The 16013-nt window shown below is 33.8% G+C and overlaps 3 protein-coding genes and 1 long non-coding RNA gene across 5 annotated transcripts; 2 read left to right on the forward strand and 2 right to left on the reverse strand.

The window, feature by feature from the left end:
• Positions 1–69: 69 nt before the first annotated feature.
• Positions 70–2419, reverse strand: LOC133690594 (small ribosomal subunit protein eS6-like). The gene is made up of 6 exons (XM_062110819.1): positions 2261–2419; positions 2078–2142; positions 1204–1261; positions 1015–1123; positions 600–872; positions 70–502 (listed from the first exon to the last, which is right to left on the reverse strand). The coding sequence occupies exons 1-6, from the start codon at positions 2264–2266 to the stop codon at positions 264–266; spliced, it is 750 nt and encodes a 249-aa protein (XP_061966803.1). The 5' UTR covers positions 2267–2419; the 3' UTR covers positions 70–263.
• Positions 2420–4293: 1874 nt separating this feature from the next.
• LOC133691903 (purine permease 1-like) lies at positions 4294–7702 on the forward strand. Of its 2 annotated transcripts, XM_062112525.1 has the most exons (3): positions 4294–4748; positions 4995–5756; positions 6256–7702. In XM_062112525.1, exons 2-3 carry the CDS (start codon positions 5022–5024, stop codon positions 6565–6567), a joined length of 1047 nt encoding a protein of 348 aa, XP_061968509.1. In that variant the 5' UTR covers positions 4294–4748; positions 4995–5021; the 3' UTR covers positions 6568–7702. The 2 variants fall into 2 exon arrangements, with proteins under 2 accessions (XP_061968509.1, XP_061968508.1); XM_062112524.1 differs by lacking the exon at positions 4294–4748 and having other exon boundaries at positions 4759–5756.
• Positions 7703–10508: 2806 nt separating this feature from the next.
• On the forward strand, positions 10509–12454 carry LOC133691376 (uncharacterized). Its single transcript, XR_009841653.1, has 2 exons — positions 10509–11165; positions 11929–12454. It is a non-coding gene; the product is annotated as an uncharacterized LOC133691376 (long non-coding RNA).
• Positions 11969–15030, reverse strand: LOC133691375 (serine/threonine-protein kinase SAPK2). Its single transcript, XM_062111848.1, has 9 exons — positions 14585–15030; positions 14348–14422; positions 13902–14003; positions 13673–13726; positions 13469–13561; positions 13287–13379; positions 13081–13185; positions 12848–12946; positions 11969–12473 (listed from the first exon to the last, which is right to left on the reverse strand). Exons 1-9 carry the CDS (start codon positions 14702–14704, stop codon positions 12201–12203), a joined length of 1014 nt encoding a protein of 337 aa, XP_061967832.1. The 5' UTR covers positions 14705–15030; the 3' UTR covers positions 11969–12200.
• Positions 15031–16013: the final 983 nt, after the last annotated feature.

Here is a 16013-nt window from a genome sequence, read left to right on the forward strand (position 1 = left end):
ACCAAAAATCACAAGAACCACCTAACATTCAACTTTGCCAACAAAATTAAACTAGGACTGGAGCGGAGGTTCAAGTTTTAAAAAAATTCCATTTGATTGTAGCAAACAGTCATAATATGATGGAGAATCCAATGAACCAAGTGTCAAAGCACTTCCAAAACTATTCGACGTAACACCTCAAAATATAACAATTATAATTTAAAGAAACCTCAGACAACATTTCTCGTGCTACCAAAACTCGACAAGTAGAGAGATTTGTAATTCTAAGCAGCTATGGATGGCTTAGAAGCAACAGAGAGCCTGGACCTTTTCTTGGCTAAGCTCTCACTGCGACGTTCTCTCTGCTCCTTCAATCTTGTGGCGAGAAGTTTCTGGTACTCAGCAGCCTCGGACTTGGCCTTGGCGATTCTCTTCTTTTTATCTGAAATCCTTGCTCGCTTCCTTTGCAAAGTCAGTGGCGTCACCAACCTCTGAATTTTGGGAGCCTTACTGACCTTCTTTCCTGCAACAAACAAGAACCACAAGACATTATACTAAGCTAAAGACAAACAAATCCCAAGAAGCTATAAACAAGTATATTATAAGAATGGAAGTCATACCAGATTTTGTTGTGAATGATCTCCTGTAAGTGTTGACATACTTGCGAACATCATCCTCCTTTGAGAGATTAAAGAGCTTGCGGATCTTCGATGCTCTCTTGGGACCTCTCATTCTTGGTTTCTCTGTGTCGGTGAGTCCAGGAAGATCATTCTCACCCTTCTTCACAATTACCAAGTTCAAAACAGAAAGGTCTTGACTGACGATGCACCCGCGCACAGATTTTCTCCTGCGTTCTCCATTGCGTCTTCCATATCCACGGAAGCAGGGGGTTCCTATGGAGGCAAGATAGAAATGCATTTTAATGTTCATCAGGCAAACAAGACTAGTGCAATAAGGTTTTAACGACCAATATTTACCAAGAATGTTTAACAAATTTAGAGAATATAACAGAGTCTAACATTTAAGTAGTCACACCTCTGTGGAGCAAAAGACGAACACGGCCAGGGGTTAGCACCCCCTGCTTCATGGGAAATCCTTGCTTGTCACAACCTCCCTTTATCACGAAAACATAGCCCTTGAATTCCTATCAAACCCAGAGGATAATTGGTGAGCATTCATGTAAAATACAAGCATACAGTATTTAGAAAACCAGAATGTGCATACCTCTCCAAGAGCATCACCACTGACCTCCTGTGAGATCCTCTTATCAAAAAATGCCCGACTGCATATTCAAAGACGTAAAAAGAGATAAATCTCAGAATTAGAATTGCAACTGATAACTAAAAACACAGGGAAAAAAAAAGCCAATCAGATCTTGCTGCTGAATCTACGATCAAAGAATGGTTAGTATAGATTTACCACAATCGAGTCAGACGAGTTGGTTGATACAGAACATCGCACTAGACAAGTAGTTGAGGTTCCTTACTTAAAGGAAGACTTTCCATCCAACAAGAAAAGGTATAACAATATGGAAGCTTCACTTCGGAAGTTCCACATTTACAGAAACAAACAGAAAACCCATGCAAATGGGCATTTATCAACATCAGGTTCTTAAAGGTTTTGTTGGAACTTATGTATGCTATGAAGAAATTGAGAAAGCCTTTTTTTATATCAGATTGTAATATATTTTCGTTCTATTTTCTTATTAAAGGTATTGGATTGCAATGCATTACATTTTGAATATCGAAACTAGCTACAGCATGCATTAAAACATAAAAAAAAATCTATTCTAAATAACGGATGCAGTAGATATTCTGGACCCAAACAAACACATGTACAAAAAAAAATTCTAAAGAAAAACTCTTCTATCACTAAATGAGTAAAAAATGTGTAAAAAATTCGAAAAATCCAGACAAAAAATCATAATTTGTTATCTTCATCCACAGAAACTAAATTAACAACACAAACAAAGCATCTTTGTCTAAGTACGCGAACATCTATCTCTTTCATCGACAAAATCATATAAACTTTGACAAGAAAAAAGGGATGATTTACCAACAAAAGCAAATACACTTTGACAGAGAAAAGAGGAGCTTACAGCTTCTGGTCATCGTCGATTTCGAGCTTTTTCTGGCATCCCGTAGTGGGATACGCGATGTTGAACTGCAAGACACAAAACAACAGAGAATGAGACCGAGAGAATCATGAAATCGGAGTCGTTAGGATTTCATCAACAACGAAACTTTGTTTTTTGATTCAATGGCAGATTAACGGAGGTAACCTTCATGTTTGGGAGAGCGGAGCGGACGCGGCGGCTGTGCCCGAAATGAGATGAGAAGAGAGTAAGAGAGACTGCACCTTGCCTTCTGCTTAGGGTTTTATCGGATTAATTTTTTTCTAATATAAAAAAATAATGTATAGGTTATGATAATTTAAGTGTGTGTATATATAATTAGGGATTAGATTGAAAAATAAATTAAATTAAGAAAATTATATAAAAAAATTGTAATCAAAAGAACAAGGATTAAAATTAAATATAAAAATTAAATCAAATAAAATATTGAGAAATAAAATTTAAAAATATAAATAAATCATGAAATAATTAAAAAAAATTGCAATCAAAATAATAAGAGTCACCAAAGCTACATTAGTTGTTTGTGGTTGCTATGTGTCTATCCATCGATAAGATTATATTACATCACTCCAAACACTGTCGTGAAAAGTAGTGTTTGGCCACTAGAGGAGCTCCCACGTTTTGTTATAAAGGTGCAAGCTCCTCCCACTCGCAGGTATGTATGTCTCATGCACGAATAATTTTTTATTTTTATATTTTTATTTATTAAGAGATCAAATTGAACCTTAACTAACTTGACAATAAAGAAAAAATCAAGAGGAAAATACCAAAAATCTCTTAGACAACAACTATAAAATTTCTACTTTAGAGGGTAATTTAGACTTTCAATTGCACTTTTGAGATTAAAAATTAAAGAATGTCTTTACACAAAAGTTATTTAATTTTTATTTTTAAGGATATTTAAGTTATCATACTATGGAAATAAATAAAAGGTAAAAATATTGATATGCTCCCCATTCAAATATATTAAACTCTTGCTATTATTTGGTTCAACCGTAATAATTACCTTTATTCTTCCAGGCGCCAACATCTCACACTTCCCCTTAAAACTAAGGATGTATGTTTTTGTGTTGCCCATCATGCAAGATATTCCTATTATATTATCAATGATTCATTTACAATATATAACATGCATCTATATAAACTACATCACATCATGTATTATCATATATTTTTTTTCCAATAAAAAATAAAACAAGACATCATTTATCTACAACATAACATTCTCATAACTACCGCAATAAATGATTAGATTGCATACCTTATCTATTTTTTGTGCACATCAAATGAAAGATGTAATCATCACTCAATCCATTTAAAATTTAATAGATTCTTTTAAATGATAAAGATAACACTACCATCTTCGTGCATAATCTATCTATTATTATAATTCTAACAAAAAAAATTATTAGGAAATGACAATCAAATCCCTAAAATTAAGGTACATGGTTCATAATAAAAACTAAAATTATCATATGGCTTCTAGATAAAAGATTTTGATTGTTTACTCTCCAAAAACAATATAATAATTGCATTGTTATTTAAAAAAATAAAAAATGGAGTTACTTCAAATAAATTAAGAATGATTATGCAAATATTATCTTACCTCACAAATAAAATTTTAAAAATTAAAGAAGAGTAAAAAAAATTTTTTTTACTATAACACTAGACACATTTCAATTGGAAGAGCTACTATAAAAACCCACTAGTTTAATATTTTACTTAATAAATCCATGTACAATTTACCAGAACTTCCGCATCACATTCTCATTCACCTGTCCCCTCGAAGATACAATAGCTCGACGATTCATCACTTGAACTCTACGCAATTAGTGAGTGAGCTAAAGCTTCACCACTCAAAACATCTTTTCTTCTTCTTTTAATTTAATTGTTAAAGACTCTCAAAAATGTTATTTAAGTGAAGATATATATATATTTTTTTCACTTGAGACAAGTTTTTTAATAGTTCTAGATATTACCTAATTAAAAAGCAAATTAACTCCTTTTAATTTATTAAAAACTTGTTGGCTTTCTTCTGTCATATTGTTCAATATATTAAAATTAAATTGTTATGACATTTCTAAAGAAACAATTATAGCCAAGTTTCTAACTAAGAGATTTTAGTAATGTTACACTGCGATACAATTTATATTCGTTGAGAAGAGACCGAACTGGAATTCTTTCGACAGCTTGAGTAAACCGGTGAGCTTTTTCCACATGAAAATGGCTAGTACCAATCGGTTGTTTACAGGTCATAGGCCCATAATTTTAGGCTCCTTCGTTCTTTTCATGCTTTTTTTTTTTGGTGGTTGCTTGATTTAGTGCACTAATGTTTCAAGCCCAACGCAAGTAAAAGCTGGTGCTGCTGGTCACAGCTGATGTGGCCATTGAGTTTGCGACGTGCTCATCTTATTCATCCCCAGACTCTACAAAATTATTAGGCTGTGTTTTGGATGAAATCAAATTCCTTTACCGACAAGCGAAGGTGAAAGGCAAAAGTTTGATGACAATAACAAGTATGATGTCTACCCCCATCCTCATGCAAAGTATCCACTTGAGAAACAAAGCAGAAAACTAATCTAATCACAAATACTAAAAAAGAAGCAGGAACTCCTTGCATTAATGATAATCTGGGGTGGGGTTTTCTTATATTATTTATTTTTTAGTTCAGTGGCTTCACAGTCATTCTGCTTTTGTGATTTTTTAGTAGTGCTACTGCTAGCTAGTGATCTTTGTTGTTCACCAACATCAGTGAGTACGTACTACTAGATGAATATATGTTCAGTATCTTGCACTACCTAACATAATAAACAAGATTAAATAGCCTAACGCACTAAATTGCGCATATCCACTTCTGACTTCCCCTTCATCGCTAACACAGGCAAGCCTACTGAATCAAGAAGGATTCATGGACACAGAGATAGGAAACAAGAATGAACCAGACCAGCATCAGAACAAGAAGCATATGAAGGCATTTCTGGTATTTTTAAACTGCATGTTAATGGCAGTTGGTCAAGTCGCAGGTCCATTACTTGTGAGGATTTACTATTTGCATGGAGGAAAGAGTAATTGGCTCGGTGCCTGGCTACTTACAGCTGGTTTCCCTATCTTGATCATCCCAATAGCCATATCTTACATAAGAGCTAGAGCTAGAGCACAGGCCGGTAGATTATTGGTCACACCATGGCTTTTTTCTGCTAGTGTCATCTTGGGACTCCTTCTTGGCCTTGATAGCTATCTTTACTCCTTTGGCATGTCATATCTCCCTGTTTCTGTTTCTTCCATTCTTGGTTCTAGTCAATTGGCCTTCACTGCAATTTTTGCATATATAATTGTCAAGCATAAGTTCACGCATTACTCGATAAATGCGGTGGCTTTGATGACTTTCGGGTCTGTTATTCTTGGTTTTCATATGAATGGAGACAGACCGAGTGGCGAGTCTAAAGGAAAATATATTCTGGGTTTCTTCATGACTATTGGTGGTGCAGCTCTTCATGGGTTTCTAATGCCTGCTTTGGAGTTTACTTACTTGAAGGCTGGCAAGGCCATCACCTTTGACCTTGTCCTGCAAGTTCAGTTCCTTATATCAATGTTTGCTACTCTATTTTGCTCTATCCCCATGATTATCAACAAGGACTTTAAGGTAAGTGATAAATAGTCTTGATAATTTTCTCATTCTCCAGAACTTAACTCTGAAAGAAAATTGAAGTGCTTCCTCATTTCCATGTAACGAACTCTGAAATAAAGATTTCCGACTGAAAAGCTGGCACAAGCTTCTCTTACAAACCAGTTCTTCAGTGAAGATTGAAATCTTCAAGGTTTCATAGATTTAAAATCTACCACGATCAAATATTGGTTTACCTATCACTTTACTTCCATCAAGCCTAATATATTAGTCTAAATAATCTGTCTTGGGGAATTTCTGCTTAAATATTACATACATACATACATACATAAACGTGTGTGTGTGTGTATTTGCACTGGTTTCAGGATGGGTTATACCTATTGATTGCTCACCCAAATTGCTATCTCTTAGCAAATCGCATAGGAAACTTCATCATCTATGTTAACTTTTGAGGTTTATTTGAGTCATTAATGTTGCATCGTTCAAAATAATTCTAATGAGCTTGTGTTTTGCTCAGGCTATATCCAAAGAGGCAGCAGAGTTTGGTCTTGGTGAAACAAAGTACTACACCATCCTATTAATAGCAGCCATAGTATTGCAGTTATTAGTAATAGGAAGTCTGGGGGTGATATTTAACTCCTCGTCACTTTTAGGGGGGCTTGTGTCATCTCTTCTGGTTCCAGTCCAACAGGCATTTGCTGTGATAATCTTGAAAGAGGTCTTTAATGCAGAAAAGGGCATGGCCTTGGCCATGTGTCTATGGGGTTTTGCTTCTTACTTGTATGGAGAATACCAGAAGCCAACAAAGAAGAATCGACCCATTAGTTAATCAGGAAATACTACATTTGTTTCTGTATGCATAATTATGAATCAACTGCATCCTTATGAAGCTATGCGCTTTTCTTTATTCAGCTGTATCTACTGTTGTGAAGAGTATGATCTCGCATATCTAAAATAAAGATTGCTGACTTGAATTCGTGAAGGACTCGTCTTCAGAGCATTAGCATGTTTCTTGATGTAGAAGGAATTACTTCTTTCCCTTTCAAGTAGATGAATCATCCAATGCACATAGTTTTTAGAGGAACATTTGATTTGGTTTATTACATTATCTTCTCCTCGGAACAAGGTTTTTTATTTTTAGGACTGGTTGGTGATTCTGTTGGGACTGATTTTTGCAGAGCAGGACAGGATACAATAGCCGTATTTACCTGAGTAGATTCGAAATATGTTGTAGTGGGATGCAATTTATATCCTTTGACGAATAACAAGAGACTCAACTGGAATTCTTTCAATAGCTTGATCTAGCTAGTGTGCTTTTTTCCACATGAAAAGTGATTTTAGGTTTTGCGGGTCTCGTAATATCTCCTTGTTATTTTACCTCGTTTGACTGCGCACCGTCCAGTTGTTTAATTACAAGCCATTCTTGGGCTCTTTTTGGCTCCTTTTCACGACTAACTTCCTAATTTTCTTTCTTTGGTAGCAGCTTCATGTACTTTACTGGTCTTTGAAGTTCAATAATGCAAGCAAGCTGGGTGGGCTGGTCTAAGCTGATGTAGTGTTTTGTCCAAGTTCATGGCAATCGGTGGCGACCACACTGCTTGTCTCATTCATCCTCGAGGATCGTAAGACTCGGCGGAATCATGTGATCACTATGTTGTGGATGAAATCAGTTTCTTTGCGGACAATTTAAAGTGAACGGGATAGATTTAATTAATGGCGATAACAAAACATCATCTATTTACGAAACTCAAGTAGATAAGAACAAGAGCATCAGCTTCTCACCTCAAATACAAAAAAGATGGAGCTCAGAACAGTATAATTCATTACATCATCGCCTCTCGTTGAGGTTGTCTCCCTCCTCTTTCTACTTTCATCCCCCTCAACACAAATGACTCTGATATATTACTGCTCTATGATTTATCTTAGAATTTATTATTGGATAGTACATGCTCTTCTTTCTATTACTTCTCGGCCATCCGCTTGATCATCTTTATTGCGAAATCGATTGGTTGTTTTTGTATTTAAACAAAAATTTAAAATTTTATTTTTTTCTTTACTGATCTTAAAAAATCAACCCTCGTCGTTCCGCTTGTGGACACCCACGACATGTCCAGGGATTCCCCTAATGCTTTGAGGTTGATTGGTTTGCGTAAAGGAGGCGCCACCACTAGCTACTGATCCCGATGCCCGCAATTTCACACTTGTCGCTTCCAAATAAGAAATTAAAAATAAATTGACTTCAATTTTTTCAATATATATATATATATATATATATGGTGGTTAAATATGTATTGCTTGATAAACTGGCGTCCAGTGAAAATAGGCGTTGGAATTGATACTTTTGTGTATTTAGATAATAAGTATATGAATTCATACTCTTCGAATAATTAATTAAATATGAATGGTGGTTTTCTGTTTGGATTGAGTACGGCTAGTATTAAAATTTGACACCTTGGAATTGATACTGCTACGATATTTTTTCAGCACCGCAATAAATATATAAAACCTAAATTAAAATAAATTATTAACTTTAAATTTCAATAAACATAGAATGGAACTTAAAACTAAATTGAAAGGGAAAAAATTAATAATCAAAGGGATAAAAAGGCAAAAAAAAATACCAAATATTGTGGATTATATTGTAATACAAGTGTTTATGAATGTGGAGAAATCATTTCTCCGCAACTTTTAGTTTTTGTTATGATAATTGTAATTCAAAAACATCCAAAGTTCCAAACCCCCTTTTATCGAGAATATATGTGTGTGTAAAAAAGCCCCTTTCGCTCCTCCGGGGTCCATGCAACTTGCCCTCTGGGACCAGGAGGTTTGTATTGATATAAGCGGATAAGCCCCTTTAGGCTCCTCCGTGCTCCATGCAACCTGTTCATGCAACTTGCCCTGTAGGACCAGGAGGTTGGTCCTGGCCTGTCAACTCAGGGGCTCCCTTATTGTTCGTTTGCTTGAAAGTCTACAAGACTCGAGCCCAGCATTTCAGAGTACAAAACACTAGGGCATGCGATACATGCTGGGTTGGATAATTTTTTTAAAACAAAAAATAAATTTGTAAAATTATTTTTTTAAAAAAATAAATATAAATTAAAAAGCTTATGAGAATTATTTGTGTCAATAAATACAAAAAACAAAATGTTAACACGTTTATTTAATTTGTTTAGCTGCAGGTTGGATAATTTTTTTTCTAAAGCATAATTAATATATAGGTGTTATTAAAAACAAATTTCTCATCAAGTAAAAAATATAACTATAAATCATAAAGTCAACACTTCCATGTAATAAAATATAATACAAATTATATGTATTAATAAAAATATGAAAGATCTCAGATTAATTTTCAATGTAACTGAAAAATGAAACAATATTGCAATTGTTATAGTGAAACATAATTTCCAATAAAATCTGTGTGAAATAAATTTCCAACAAAAAAGTGTAAAGAAAAAAACATTAAAAATAAATTACAAAAGAATAAAAAAAAAAGAAAAAAGAAAAATTGTATAAATATATCAAGTGTAAGGAATACAAAATAATATATTTTCAAAAAAACAAGCGTAAAGAATTAAAAAGAAAAAACTAAAAACAAAACATCAAAATCACCAATTTGGCATGCAAGTTATAATTTTTTAAAAAAAAAATACATGGCTTGCAGGCTGCTCCAATGTGGTTTTTTATATGAAAAAATAAAAGTGTTATTTGAAAAACCTATGAAAACATCGAATTAAATAAATCGATAATTATTTATGTAAATAAAAAAAAAATCATTAACAATAACAAAGAAAAAAACCGTAAAAATAAGATATTTACCTGATTATGTTTACTAAATTTTTTTATTTAAATAAACAAAAGATAAATTCACCCTAAAAAATCATGAATTAAACGATAAATACAAAAACATATGTCCGAATAAACTCACACCATAAAAACTATTATGAAAGACCAAAACATCATAAAAATACAAGGAATGAACACCTGCTAATATAATGAAAACATATTAAAAAAATCCTCTAGTAAACCCGATAGTCAATCCGAGTGAACAAATCAAACACATGACATAGAACATGAAATTAGAATGACCTTGTAAATAAAAAGTAAAAAAAATACTTGAAAAAATGCTTTGAACAAGATCAAAATCAACCTAAGCTAATCTTTCATATCTATGATCCTGGTTATGAGACCAGAGTGACCCTCATTAAAGACAAACCTGAAAAAACAAATAAGTAAGATTATTAATCAAACAAGTATCGAGGGATAAAATTAAAAAAAATCAATAAAAAAACAAAAAAAAATATCAGTCAAAGAAATTAAAACTAAATTCAACATAAAAACTAGCTAAAATTAAATGGCAAGGAACATGTTAAATGAAATTAAATGTTTAGGGATTGAATTGAAAAAAAAACAAATTAATTAAAAAAATAACAATTAAAAGAACTGGCACTAGACTTGACATAAAAATTAAATAAAAAGAAATGCTCAATGATGGAATTGAAGAAAGACAAATACATCAAAAATCAAATAAGCAGGACGGAATCAAAAATTAAATCTAATTATAAACTATTAATATAAATAAAATAATTGCAATTGAAAGAGGAATGATTGAATAAAAAAAAAATAGCTGGTATAATTTTTTACATGACAAGCACACAATTAAAAAAATAAAATTAATAGATGTAAAACTAGACCTCACTGTTATATATACGTCACTAAAAAAGAAAGAAAACGCTGAAACGCATCTGGATTGATCTTGGGCTTAACATCGGCTTTAAAATAAGCAATTGGCAACGACGACCGAATGTTTTAACATCTGGATTGACCGTGGCTGTTTTCATGTCAATAAGATCCAATAGAGTCAAAGTGCCCTCAAGAGTTGAAACAAGCCACTGGATTACATATGTGGCCTACGCACCCCATATCCATGAAAACAGGCCTTACCACACATTACCGGATCTGATCAAGGTAGACTGGGAATCCAACGCTGAGAAATACCAAGGGAGATACTACAGCGATGAGCTCTGGGTGCTACTACGTACAGCGATGAGAAATACCCTAATTTTCAAACCAGTACCATTCATAAACCCAACAACGGTTTCTGGAGTGCTTCTGATGTCTAGATTACCTGCGATGAGCTCTGGGTGCTACTACAGCGAGGCGATGAGAAATACCCTAATTTTCAAACCAGTACCATTCATAAACCCAACAACGGTTTCTGGAGTGCTTCTGATGTCTAGATTACCTGCGATGAGCTCTGGGTGCTACTACAGCGAGAGTTTAGTATAAAGTTTTTGGGCAGAATTCACCTTAGATTTGCGGGGTCCAAGTTCTTCAGAACCTCCTCAATAAAATGGCTCGATGACAAGCTGAAAACAAGCACGGGAATGCAAGAGATCATCAAGATTTCATCATCAAGCAATTAGCGTGGTATAATTTTCCAAATTTGTGTATGTGTTTATTAGAAAAATATTCAATTTCAAACCTTATTATGTTCACGAATCAAGATCATAAAAGGATTACATGCACTTTGACCATATATATAGTTTAGAATCATCATCAATTTTTTTATTTTGCCAGAAATAAATATGGCTACTTTTGAATCCCGAACATGAAGAACACGTAAGCAATATGTTATACAAGCCAATCCTTCTAAATATTTCAGCTTGCGACTTGGGGCCTCCTGTATATCTCACCAGTTCTATTAAAAAATAAAAGAATCTTACTCATAATGATTTTGATCGTGAAATTAGTTAAAGTGTATATTTAACCTGATATTTAAGTTAATAAAAAAAAAAGAATTCAAAGAGCCTACGTACACTTATTTTGGCAAAACACTTGATATAAGAGTTAGAACTGCATTAGCTTTTATATAATAGACGAGACCAAATTTAATTAGGATTTAAAGAACAAAAAATATATTTTAAAAAAAAAGGATCTAAAACAAGAACTTTAACCATGCTTCATTACTCTATGATTTATTCTTTAATTATCTGACTCTCCATAAAAAATTACAATCCTTTATATCAGTCTGACACCTACCCTTTAAAAACAAAAATCCAAAATTAAAGCAAAAAACTATAAATTAAATAGGAAAATAATAAAACTAAATCCTTTATATCACCCTGACAACCAGCTTTTAGCTATGTTAGCTAACTTTTTTTTATTTTTTTTTATTTTCTTAATATTGGAGTGGTGACAACGCCATTTAATAAAGAGAAGAACAAGCGATCGGGTTCTAGAGGTATCTGAATTAACCATGCCATGCATGCCAAGACCTTACAGAATGTTGCTGTGATCGATTGAACAAAGAAACACAAGGGATCTACAGATGGGGCATCCATATGCCACATGGCCAAACATGGATTATACCGTGTAAAGAGTTCCTTAGTGAAGATCTGGTGCTCACAATCATTGAGACAATACCTCAGGAAAGTTGACAATCTATTTACGTAGTTTTAATCATCATGGGCACACGAAATCACCAATTGTCTCGATATCTTCAAGGTCTGCGTCAGCATCCAAGTCATCAAGATCCATGCTGCCTCCAAGCAAATGCCCTACAGTCTTTGACAGGGAGACAGGTTTGCTTGCCTCTTGTATTATAGACAGGACTTCTTCAATGCTTTGGGAGAGGTTGTTGACGTCATTGCTCTGCCAGCTTTGTCCTTCCATCAGCTCTATAGGCAAGTTCTTTAAGAACCATGGATGATTTTTTATTTCTGGAATGGTAATTCTCTACACAGTGACCAAGCATTAGCTGATGATAACAATAAAAGGAGTTCAACAGGACCCAAAAAAAAATGGTGGCAATGCTTTAAGGAATTAATGGAAAAGGAGCTTTGCTGATTGCTCCCACCACCATTCAACTTAAAGTTGCTTCCATGTCATCATGTCTCCTAAATTAAAAGCTGAAAACTTTCAATCTGGTATCAAATAACAAAAGTTTATTTTAATTGATCCTTGACGCTTCCTACCAAAAATAAGGTACCTTATTCTATCCAGTACCAAAGCCTCATTACATAATTGAAATCTTCTCCCCTATTATTTTCAATACAATCATGAAAGGAGAAGCTGTTAATATATTTTAGTGCAAGCTAAAGTTCATTTACCTTTTCAGGGTTAGCCACAAATATTCGCGATAAAAGATGATTGCACTCTACAGAAACACGAATATAATCCGGAATTGAATAGTGGACACTGAGTATCCTCTGCAATGAACAAACAGACATTTAATGGGATCAGCAATATTTCAACTAGAACTCCATAATAAATATGCAGACCTTCAATAATTGCACTGCGACTTGGTGTTATCTAGTGCTTATTAATTTGTATAGACTCTCACCCCGATTGTCTTTCTGAAGTTTTTTGGATCATCAGGATCTTCAAATGGGTATGCCCCGACTAGCATTACATATAGGGTAACCCCACAGGACCATACATCTGCGATCTGTAACTCTTGAAGATTAGGCATAGTACTAATGGCTTTCAAACAACTAAAATGAGAAGCACGTAAATCAAAAGGGAAGAGAAGGTTAAAAAGATTGTTACCTTCCCATCATATTCCCTTTTTAATAGAACTTCTGGGGCAATGTAAGCTGGGGTGCCCACGGTAGATTTTGGCTGAGAATGCAACACAGCTGACTGCACAATAAGCCAGGATAATTAGTAACCAAAGGATGGTGAAACTCCATGCCTAATGGTCATCCTTTAGCATTAGTAAAAGTGCTTACCTTTGAATACCCGAAGTCGCAGATCTTGACACGCGGCGCTGTGCTGCCATCTAGGAGTGTATTTTCAAGCTTAAGATCTCTGTGACAAATTTGCTGCAGAATAGAAATCTCCTTGTATCAAAATCAAATACTATTCTTAAAACAATTGCAGCGCATTTTAGAAAGGGTGGAAAAAATTGACAAAAGAAAGGTATAAGTTCTTACCATTGAGTGACAGTAACTTACTCCCGATATCAGTTGGTGGAAGAAAAACCTTGCCTGATGCAAAAAACTCGGAAGCACAACATTAATGGAAGTGTATGTTGATAAGCAATAAGCAACATTGAACCTCAACATTTATTACCTCTATATGCTTCTTATTTTTCTTTTCATTCAGCTTCTAGCAAATAACAATAACAGTATTTTCCATGAAATTTTTTTTGCTCTACTTTACCTCGTCCTCACTAAATCTACCAGCATTGCATATCCTCTCAAAAAGTTCTCCTCCTGCAGCGTATTCCATCACAATAGCTAAATGGGTGGGAGTTAACAGGACCTGAAAGGATAACATCTCAAATTAAAAGCTTCAAAGAATCCCTCAAACTAAAGATTGTCCCCTATCAAACGAATTAATTTATTCTAGGAAGTCACGCTAAAAAGAAAGAATCTATTCCAATTAGTTCTTCGTAAAATGGCTATCAAGCTATGGATACTCCACTATACCGTGGAGAAATATATAAGTCAATACTTTTTTCGGTTCTCCAGCAGAAAAAAAAGAGAGAGAAATTTAACCTTATAGAGCAAATTAGAGTCCTTGCTAACTTACTGCGCAGCATACAACAATGATAAGACAACAATTGGCAATTGAAATTACAGGACAGAGAAAGTTCAATAACAAACCTCTTTAAATTTAACTATATTGGGATGCTTCAATGACCTATGATTCATAATTTCCCTTTGCACATGCTCGTTAATCTGCAACACAAAGTAAGCACACTGGTGATTAAAGATGACGGGCACACATGATAGAAACAGAAATTATTAAATTTCAAGAGATTATCAACAAAATATAATGATAAATATGGAAAATTTTGAAATTGAAATAGCCAAACAGATAGCAAAACAGAGGAAACAGACCTTTTGGCCTCTCTCGATAAACTTAACGGCAAAGAACTCTTTAGTCCATTTATCTCTGACCAGCTTAGCCACCCCAAAATTTCCAGACCCAATATCCTTGATAATCTCATAACGCTCCATAGCTACCAAAAGAAGTATAGCAACAGCAAAAATACTGCAATTTTTATATAGTTACATTCAAGTCTCACTTCTCCACTCCTCTGTCGATCTGTCTATAAACTTTTCTGTTCTTTTCTTCTCAACGACTTGGAAAATCAGAACATAAACAAATGCCTAAAACGTTTGAAATGGAAAAGTTTGTGGAGGTTTAGGTAGCCCTGTACGTGCCTTGCAAGTTATTGCCACCGAAGTCCGAGTAGCTAAAGCCACCGTGTTCACTGCGGTTGTAAAAAAGTACAGCGATAGGGGAGCACGTGGGAACAATGGTGACGAATGGATTTAGCTTTTCTTTCTATCTTTCTTTTTTTACTCTGTGAGAAAAAAACAAAACAAAAGTTAGTGAAAATGTCAGGTGGTGCGGATGTGGTCCGCGTGGAACCTGCTGAAATTCTGTTTCTCGAGGAGAAAAGGATTGCCACGAACTATGGCAAATATTATTTTAAATTATTTTCTGATATAAAAAATCAATTTTAAAAATAAAAAATACTATTTTAATAAATTTTTAAATAAAAAAATATTTTAAACAACAATTACTAAACACCTGAAAAATGGACTCCTATGTTTAAGAATCGGTTTCAAACAAAAACCAAGAGGCCCACGTGTGTTTTGTTTTGGTTCAAGATTTAGAGTGGCTTGTCGCAACGAGTGGTCCAATCTCTTATGTTAAGTTCAGGTGGGAAGCTCCAGCTCAGACCAATTAGGCCCGTTTGGAACAGTAGTGGAGGCAGTTACCATTTGTAAAGAAAAGGACAAAAGTTACAAAGTACAAACCTCAAAACAGCTTCCAATTATGTAGGTATTCTTAATTGACTCCCTAAAACAAGTTTTATTTTGATTAGGTCCTTGATTTCTCCAATAATCTCAATTCAGTCTCTTCATCTATATCCATTCATAAATTATCTCCAAATTGTTCTATTTCTGGTAAGAAAACACATTGTTTTATAAGATACGTGACATGGAATCTTAATTATGAGTTTTTGAATATTTTGGAAATTCATTTGAATTAAAATATGGCTAAATGATTGGATTGAATAGAACTTAGTCTTTGAACTTGAAATTTTTATATTTGAGTATCTTAAACTATTTTTTGATAAAATAAATATTTAATTTTGTTAAATTTGATCGAGATGATGATTTAAAAATGCAATATGATTTTTGAAAATACATTATTTAAATATATAAAAATAAAGGGACAAAAACAATCTATTTTTATCCAAAAAATATATATTTCATAGTACTCAAGTAAAATCAATTAAAATTCAAAAACTTA

This window comes from Populus nigra, chromosome 4 (genome assembly GCF_951802175.1).
Source record: "Populus nigra chromosome 4, ddPopNigr1.1, whole genome shotgun sequence".
In the NCBI taxonomy this organism is placed as follows: Eukaryota; Viridiplantae; Streptophyta; class Magnoliopsida; order Malpighiales; family Salicaceae; genus Populus; species Populus nigra.